General features: G+C 39.8%; 1 protein-coding gene across 1 annotated transcript in view; it reads right to left on the bottom strand.

Annotated features, from left to right (window-relative positions):
* LOC119408792 (A disintegrin and metalloproteinase with thrombospondin motifs 2) overlaps positions 1–9,206 on the bottom strand; it is a 109,563-nt gene extending 100,357 nt beyond the window's left edge. The window contains exons 1-3 of the mRNA XM_037675637.1: positions 9,175–9,206; positions 9,015–9,081; positions 8,247–8,424 (exon numbers count right to left, since the gene is read on the bottom strand). Of these exons, the coding sequence (XP_037531565.1) occupies positions 8,247–8,424; positions 9,015–9,081; positions 9,175–9,206 (277 nt within the window). The remainder of the gene's footprint in view (positions 1–8,246; positions 8,425–9,014; positions 9,082–9,174) is intronic.
* Between the last annotated feature and the right edge of the window lie 300 nt (positions 9,207–9,506).

Raw genomic sequence — 9,506 nt, 5'->3', positions numbered from 1 at the left:
TATATATATATATATATATGTATATATATATATATATATATATATATATATATGTATATATATATATAAATGTATATATAAAGGTATTTTAAACACTTCCCACACTCTTACACTATTCTAAACAATGTTTCTAAACTCTAAATGCTCTAAAAGAGCACAGAATGTCGTGATTTCAGCTCCCTGCCTCCGCTGCTCTCAGTCACTTGCAAGCATTCTTGGCCACACCCACGTCTCCGCTCTGCATGGAGAACAGCTGACTAGCTGCAGCAGGAAGCTTATCCTGCAGTATGGGCTGCACAGAGGTGCAGGAGGTGCTAAATAAATTTAAATAATTGATTTTAAATAAAAAGTTCATGCCTATCACGCGGCTCATCCATCAATCTTATTTTGAAAAACCGTGATAGAGCGAGTCTGCGATAAATGAACCGCGAAGTAGTGAGGGACTACTGTAATGCAATATTTAAGCATACAGTACAAGTTGTGCTCAGTGTTAGCGATTACTCTCAGCTACTACCACACCAAAGTTTAACTCCATAATTCTAACCTTGACTGAGTTGTAGCCATTTTTATGTTGTCTAAGGTTGAATAGCTGTAGTGGCCACCTTGAAATGGGTCGGCACCAAAAGTTAAGCAGTTGTAAATGTGCATCCAACAAATATTTTTAGTGACTTTTATTAGAATCCATCCACTGGTTCATGAATTATTTTGCTAACAGACAAACAAACACAGAGATGCAGGCAGTTCCATTGCCGTCCACATATCATGGCAGCAGGTGATAATCAGGAGAGTCTGCAAGGTTCTTCCTTTATGTCTGTGTGGCTCTGAATATTGCAACAATATGATCTAACAACCAGATGATAAACTTTGTGTTTACATAATGTTGTGGTTTAGAATAGAAGAAACAAACAAAAACTAAAATAAAATTAAAATAAAATGAAAAGAAAAGAAAAACAAAGAGAGAGATCCACATAGATTGCTTCTGGGTGCAGCACATGCCCGCTCATCTGTCTGTCTGTCAGCCTGCATAGCCTTGAAAATCCCAGCATTCAAAGCCAGACGACCACAGAACTCATGCCCACGCTCTATGTGTACGCACGCACACACAAACACACACATGGTGGCCTGTTCTATCCTACGCTATTGATCTGCACCCCACTCTTCATTAGAAAGAAAGATTCAAAGGCAACAAGGAGCAGTGAGACGCATTGAGTTTGTGCGTGTCTCTTTTGTCTGCACACATGTGTGCATGCGTGTGTTAAAGTGTAAATGCATAATCAAGAGAGTTGTATAAGCTGTGCAGTTACATTCTGTACATGCCTTTGTTTCCATAAACTTTTGCTTTGTCTCCATGTGCTAAGCTTTCTAGCGTAGCTGCGTCTTTATGTGGATGCATTGCCAGGTATTAGTAAGATTGGGAGCAGATCTGTGTTACTCTAATGCAGTCTGTCCTTTCTGGGTGTTCCTATGGAAACTCTCTCTCTCTCTGTGTATTATTAGACATTCTCAAGTCAACCGCTCAGAATAGGAAGACACAGATCTCATCTGTTGCAATGTGCTCATTAGAAAGAGCTTCAGCTCCCACCTGTACCATCTGATTCTCCATTCTTAGAGACTATTTTCTTGTTGGGGATTAGCCAAGATAATAAGTCTGTAAATCACTGACATGACACTGAAATATCATCAGATGTTGCATGTTTTTATTTACAAAGTGTGCTTTTTTGAAACTATATCTATTCTTTTGATTTCTCATTCAGGGTTTTGTAAAAAGCATAGTACTACCACTGCAGCATTAAATGCTTTAAACGATATAACAGAAGCTCTAGATAAAAATCAGTGTGGTCTTTCACTATTTATAGATTTCTCTAAGGCCTTTGATACTGTGGATCACTTCATTCTACTTAACTGTCTAACAACAGTTCAGTTTTCTACACATACAGTTGGATGGCTTGCAAACTATCTGTCCAATTAGATGGTTTTTGTTCTGGAGTTCAGTTTATTCACAAGGGGGTACCACAAGGTTCTGTACTGGGCCCTTTGTTATTTATCTTGTATAATAATGATTTTGGAAAGGATATTTCAAACGCAGCAATTCATTTTTATGCAGATGCCAGTCATTTATTGCTTACACCCACAGAAGTGTTTGCATACGTGCAGAATGCATTTAACAGAACACAAGAACAACTTTGTCAGCTTCAACTTGTTTTGAATATTGACAAAACAACGCTAATGTTTTTCAGCAACTCAACATCAGCAAGGTCAAACCACTCTCTCATCACCACTAGTGATGGTCAACAAATTGAACTTGTATCTACGTTCAAAAATCTGGGATTTTTAATTGATGACAAATTGTCTTTTAAAGCACATATTCAGTTTACTGTAAATAAACTGAAGCTTTTATTTGGATTTTATTTTTGGAATAAATCCTGCTTTTCTTTTAGGGTAAAACAGAAATTGGTGGAGTCAACTTTTCTTCTGATTGTTGACTATGGTGATGTATTATACATGAACGTCTCTGCTCAATGTCTTCACATGCTGGATAGCGTGTATCATGGCACTTTGCAGTTTATTACAAATTATGGAGCTGTAACTCATCACTGTCTCTTGTATGAAAAGGTAAAATGGCCGTCTCTGCATGTACGTCGGCGTGACCATTGGTATGTTTTGATTTACGAGGCTATTCTTAAGTTGACAGCGCCTTATCTTTCATCTTTGTTAACTTTAAACAACACGACCTACAGCCTCCGATCTCAAGACTTTTTAAATTTTAGTGTTCCTCGTGTCAGAACAGAAAGGGCGAAGAAAGCCTTCAGCTTTTCTACTCCAACCTCATGGAGCAGTTTGCAATCAAAGCTTAAACTGGGAGCATTAGTATCTCTGAATTTATTTAATACCATGATAGATCCCATTATACTCAAGTTGCAGAAGTGCAATTGTTTTAACTGAGTCCTTTGTTTTATTGTAAGTCTATGTTTATTGTGACTATGTGTTGTAAGTAAGTGTTTAGTTACTGAGTGTTTTTTTTCCCCCTCTCTCTGTATGCTGTCAGTCTTGACCAGGTCTCTCTTGTAAAAGAGATCTTTTGATCTCAATGGGACAAACCTGGTTAAATAAAGGTTATTCACACATCACATAAGAATTACTGAGCGCAGGATACAGTCATTTGCAGCTAAAATGAACAAAGAACAGACGCAAAATGGAAAGGCTGGGGACATTCTTGCACTTCCTTGGCTTTTTGACTTATAGTGCCTATACCATCCAATTTTTGTAAAAAATATGAACGTGTTTTTGGACAGATAATATCTTGCAAAAAAATTAAATAAAACTTCATGCCACTGAGATGAACAGTTGTGGAGATATTCACATGCACCGTAACAGGAAGTGATGATGCCTGCGTGTAAACAGGGCATTGTTACACAGAGTAGAGGAGAATTTGATGTTTCTTTAGAGTATTTTGAGTCACTACCAGTGAGAGACAAAGAAAAGCCAGAGTTCAAATAATATTGTTTCAATAAACAAAGACAAAAGAAGAGTTCCCCTTTGATGTCACTTCCTGTTTCATCATGACTGCACCAAAGTCAAAAGCAAATATGCAATTTATGTGACCAAATGAGTAAAACTGTGTGTGTTATGACAAATTTCTTAAATATTCCAATGTTCTCTCCCGCTGTATTTGAATGGTATACATGTCACAGGCACATCAATGACGTGGTACTTTTGCCTCTTCTTTTTTCTGATGAGAAATTCTGATGAGGATCTGATGTTATACACTGATCGGTCTATAACTCTCAGGTACATAAAGGTACTTTTATGTCAAATAAACTTGTAGAAAAATGTAAAAATACACTCACAGACAAAAAAAAAATACGTGAAGCACCAATAAGGAATGCATCTGCATGTCCAACATTAACAATATTTATATCATCTTGGCACAGTTTTTCATCAGAGCACACTATGATCTCATGCACCAAGGTTCCCTAATCTTTCCAAAATCAAACAGATCAGATCAACTAAAACGTCTCCTAACCCAGTTCTGATCTGCCCGGTCTCAATCTGCAAAATAAACATATCTAAATACCCCGCTGAATCCATATGCCATCCTCTTTAATTCTTGAAATGACGTGCCAAACTATTTCTCTTTTTTTTTTGTTTCTTGATTTTAAACTTTAAAAAAATCAGAGCAATAAATGAGTAGAAACTAAGTGTATACTGTAAATCATTAAGGCAACCAAGGCAGTATGTTGTTTTATTACAGTTACAGAAGGTGTTATTACCAATAAAACATGTGTCGCTCCATATGTCACACCATTCTTGATTGAACATTAGTGCACTGACAGCGGGAGGCATCCAACTCTGCGCTGGTCTAATCCTTTTGAAAGCAGCAGATGACACGCTGTCTTTGAATGTTGTGGTTTGACAAAAACAAGGTGGAAGAGTGCGATGTCTTCATTAAAGGCTGAAGTGAGATTTAATTTAACTTCTTAGGGCACCAATATCTTAATAAAAGCAGACTTTTTGTTAGTGATAGGTTTTAAATTTTGATTCCCATTGCTTCTAAGAAAATGACTGCTCACCATTTTATACAATACCTTGATTCTAGAGACCATAAACCTAAATCTGGTTTGTGGTGTTTGTTTTTAGATATGTTTGTGAATGCATGCTGGCCAAACAAAAGTTACTTTATTTCTGATGATGCAGAAAAAAAGTGATTTCACTTTGTTGTTCATTTCCACAACACTGTACACCAAGATGCTGGATGAACAAGAGGTACGCCAACGTCCCCCATCGCTGACGATTTGAATAGTGAAAGTTTGTAGTTTTCGAGAGGAGTGTTTTTCTGGACTGGAATTGAACAGAGAATGTAAGAATACCCTAATGGTGAATGGTGCAAGATATTTAAGTGGGTGGGAGCTACTGTGTACATATATTGCTGTAACAACCTAATTTCCTCACTGAGGAATAATAAAGTTGCCTTTCTATTTATAAGAACAACAATAGTTTTTTTTCATTCTTGGCCGAGACGGCGCAGAGTGACAAATTCTGATGAGCAAAGGGAGCAATTTTATTTACCACCAGGTGCAATGGTGGAGCAAGGGGGTGGCCAATGGTGACCGGTATTCTTCTTCTTCTTCTTTTGGCTTGTCCCTCTTCAGGGGTCGCCACAGCAAATCATCTTCTATCTCACTCTGTCCTCTGCATCCTATGTCCTCACTCCAACTACCTCCATGTCCTCCCTAACTGTATCCATATATCTTCTTTTTGTCTTTTCCAGGCAGCTGCATTTCTAACATCCTTCTACAAATATACCCACTGTCCCTCCTCTGGACATGTCCAAACCATCTGAGTTTGGTCTCTCTAACTTTATCTCCCAGTTGTTCAACCTGTGCTGTACCTCTGATGATCTCATTCCTAATCTTATCCATACTTGTCACTGCTAAGGAGAACCTTAGCATCTTGATTTCTGTCACTTCCAGTTCTTTCTCCTGCCTTTTTGTCAATACAACTATCTCCAGACCATACAACATGGCTGGTCTCACCACTGTCTTGCAAACTTTTCTTTTTACCTTTGCTGACACCCTTTTGTCACAAATCACTCCTGAAACTTTTCTCCATCCACTGCATCCTGCCTGGACTCTCTTTTTCACCTCTTTACCACATTCCCCATTTTCCTGGACAGTGAACCCCAAGTACTTGAAGTCCTGCACCTTTGTGACCTCTGCTCCTTGTAGCCTCACTGTTCCACCAGCCTCCCTCTCATTCACACACGTACTCTGTCTTACTACGGCTGACTTTCATCCCTCTTCTTTCAAGTGCATACCTCTACCTCTCCAAGTTCTCTTCCACCTGTTCCCTGTTCTCACCATAGATCACAATGTCATCTGCAAACATCATAATCCATGGGGATTCCTGTCTGACCTCATCGGTTAGTCGGTCCATCACCAGAGCAAACAAGAAGGGGCTCAGAGCTGATCCTTGATGCACTCCCACCTCCACCTTGAAGCTATCTGTCACTCCTACAGCACATCTCACCACTGTCCTGCTGTCCTCATACATGACCTGTACCAGTCTAACATACTTCTCTGCCACTACAGATTTCCTCGTGCAATACCACACCTCCTCCCTTGGCACCCTGTCATATGCTTGTTTCTAAATCTACAAAGACACAATGGAGTTCTTTCTGACCCTCTCTGTACTTCTCCATCAGCATTCTCAAAGCAAAGATGGCATCTGTGGTGCTCTTTCATGGCATGAAACCATACTACTGCTCACAGTCACCTTTCGTCTAAGTCTAGCTTCCACAACTCTCTCCCAGATCTTCATTGTGCGGCTCAACTTAATTAACCTGTAGTTGCTACAACTCTGTACATCAACCTTGTTCTCTCCAATGGTGGCCGGTCACTATGAATTAATCTTCAGCCACCTTATCAGTAATACCAATGATTTGAAAAACAAAAACAAAAAAACAATACTTTTAAGAAACAGAAAACTCGAAAGTATAGTTCCCTCAAACAATGTGGCAAGTTTACATATAGAGTGATCCCTCACATTTTCCATGGGTTACTTTCCAGAGACCTCTGCAATAGGTGAAAATCTGCGAAGTGGCGGCATTATATATATTTAAGGCTTTATAAATCCTTCCCACACTCCTACAAACCTTTCCCACTCTCTTATTAACCTTTCCCTGTAATGAAGTCAGGGGAGAACCCGAAAAATCAACAAGACACAGAGTGTGTTAAATAAGTAAAAAAAAATTAAAAGAAAAAGACTGGTGGGGGTCAGCACACATCTGTATCGATATGCAGTATATATATTTTTAAAACTACATTGCAGTGAGGCCTCAAGAAATGAACTGCAATAGAGTGAGGGACAACTATATACAGTATTTACTGTATATAAATAAATAAATAAATAAATATAAAAATATATACTGTTTTATGTGTAAAAGGCAGCTGCTATCTTGGACTTTGATATGGCAATACAGTTTTTGAAAGGAACTTTTCTTACGCCTCGATGCAGACACACCCCAAACTTGGTACCTCACTTATTTTTCAAGCTATCCTCTCACTACATGCACGGACAGATGGATGGACACAGGTAATATTCAATTCCACCTCCTTGCTCCGTGGCGGGAAACAACGAAATAGCGAGCAACTACTAGTTTACAGTATCATTGCAAATGGAGTGTTTGTGGAATTCAGGCATTAAAGCAACCATTCAAACTTTTTCTCATGGTGTTTCCTAAGGAAAGAGTAAGAAAAACTTGGGGGCAGCTTGGCTTGGTAGAAAGAAGGTTTTCTTCCAGATGAACGTGAGAGAAAGTGCTCTGTAACTGATCACATGTGAGATACATCTACATGGAGCAGCAGGCAGATTTGTAAGTGCCTAGGGAGCAGTTAGGGATTAGGTGTTTTGCTCAAGGACACCACGACATGTGGGCATGGCAGGGAGATGAACCTGCAACCTTCTGGTCTCAAGTCAGCTGGAAAAGACTAAATGTTTCAACAAAGGAGAATCTGTCCAGAAGACCTTTATCAACCTTGTTAGATGTATCTACCTGGATTAATGAGCATGTATCAGGACCTGTACTGCTTAAAGTAACATTTGCTTAGTCTGATCCAAAATAATCTTGTTTCTCCTCAATGACCTCATGGAAAGAGGTGAGATATTAATTGTTAACTCTACTTTAAATTATCTGAACAATTCCCTTCTCATGATCCAACGTTAACAAAAATACTGTACCTGAACTGTGTTTAATTAACACCTCCTTCGTATTGGACCGAACAAAAACACTTCTCTTTTCAGCAGGGCTTTTATTACAAAATGTGTGTGTGCATACCAGCTGCTCCATCCAACTGAACTGGTCTAAACCAGTTCAGGAGAAATTAATCAAACAGCATCAGAGCTCAATAATACGTGTTTATGTCAGTGGTTACCCAGGCTTTTATAAAACTGTTGTGTTTTGAATTATTCTTGGTTTTTATTCAAGTAAACACAGTAGTTGATTTAGGTGCACAATCAGTTTTAGGATCTGCTGCCAAACGTAAGTCTGCATGAAGATTTGTTTGTGTTTGTTCAAATTGAGCATAAATGATCTGCAACTTGGCTCAAGTTCTGTGTTTTAGAGCTGTGTCACGTGTCTACCTCAGGGAATGTAGAAATAAGAGCACAGTGCTGAAGTGTGCATCGAGAGCGCTCAGTCAAGGGTGTATTAAACGTGGAGGACAGCACTATAGGAACCACAGACCAACCTCTGGAGTGGTAGTCCTCCGCTGCGCTGCTGATGGGCACTTTCTTAACAGCTGACGAGCGATAGACGATGTGCGTCCTGCCTCCTCCCGCCTCCTCCTCCTCTTTTTCTATCACTCCGTCGCCCCTTTCCAACGGCTCAATAAAAAACTCCTCCTGGTCCGTCTTGATCATGCCAGCCTGAAAGAAAATTATTAATTGGACATTACAGACATGAAGCCAACTTATATAACAGCTGTTAGACTCATCATAACTAATCAGCATAAGCTAACACAAAAATGGCTACAACTCAGCCAGTTTTACAGAAATTGAGCTAGAATTTGCTGAATCTCGCACAATCTCACAATAATGCATGAGGCTCAACGAAAATAGCTACAGCTCTGCTCCTTTTCATCAAGATGGCAGGAAAAGGTGGCAAACAACATCCCATTTCCTCAAGGAATGCCAAGCCTTTAATTTCTTGTAATCTTCAGCTGTGTAACTGTTTCAGGGCAGAAACAGCTTTGCTCTTAGTTATGTTGCTTGGTGTGATGCATTGTGGGAGAAAAAAGAGACAGAGGCGATTCCTCCTGGGGCCCTGCAGAGGCCCCAGAGTGACACCTGGCAACTAAAATGGCCAACACCAAAGCAAGGAGATGAGACTGTCGCACTCCCATCCTCAACTAACACATCCTGTCAGGTAATTCCTCCTGTCTGCCTTTCACACACACACACACACACTCCCACCACACACATCAGCTGTGCCCGCATACAAAGTCGCAGCAAAGTACATGAGAGGGGGAGAGAAACGGGAAGAAGTAGGGAAGCGTGCACTCAGAGCACACATGCAAAAAGGAGCTGCATGCACATACATGGGGGAAACAGACACTGGGAAAATTGCCCGTCAATCTCCCTTATTCCATCTGTCTGTTTAAGACAACTGGTAATTACCACGGCAACGCACTGCTGTAGAGGGAAGCCATGGGGGAGATCACACCGAGGACAGAGAGACTTTTGAGGAGGGACAGCAGAGGCAGGGGGGTAAAACACGAATAAAGCCAAAACATCAATATGATCGCTACTTGCTTCTCTGCTGTTTCCAAATGTAAAGAAAGACACAATAAGCATGTTGATGAGCATAAAATGAGTGAATTAATAGAAAAATATGTACATGAAAAGCTGGATACTGCTGTAAGAAAAAGAAAAACTATTACCGTGTTTCTCACTGTATAAGTCACAGCTTTTTGCAAATTAGCATGCCCTGCGACTTATACAGCAAAGCA

The sequence above is a fragment of the Nematolebias whitei genome, chromosome 4 (assembly GCF_014905685.2).
Source record: "Nematolebias whitei isolate Nwh7 chromosome 4, NemWhi1, whole genome shotgun sequence".
Classification (NCBI taxonomy): domain Eukaryota; kingdom Metazoa; phylum Chordata; class Actinopteri; order Cyprinodontiformes; family Rivulidae; genus Nematolebias; species Nematolebias whitei.
This window is presented reverse-complemented; position numbering and strand designations above follow the sequence as displayed.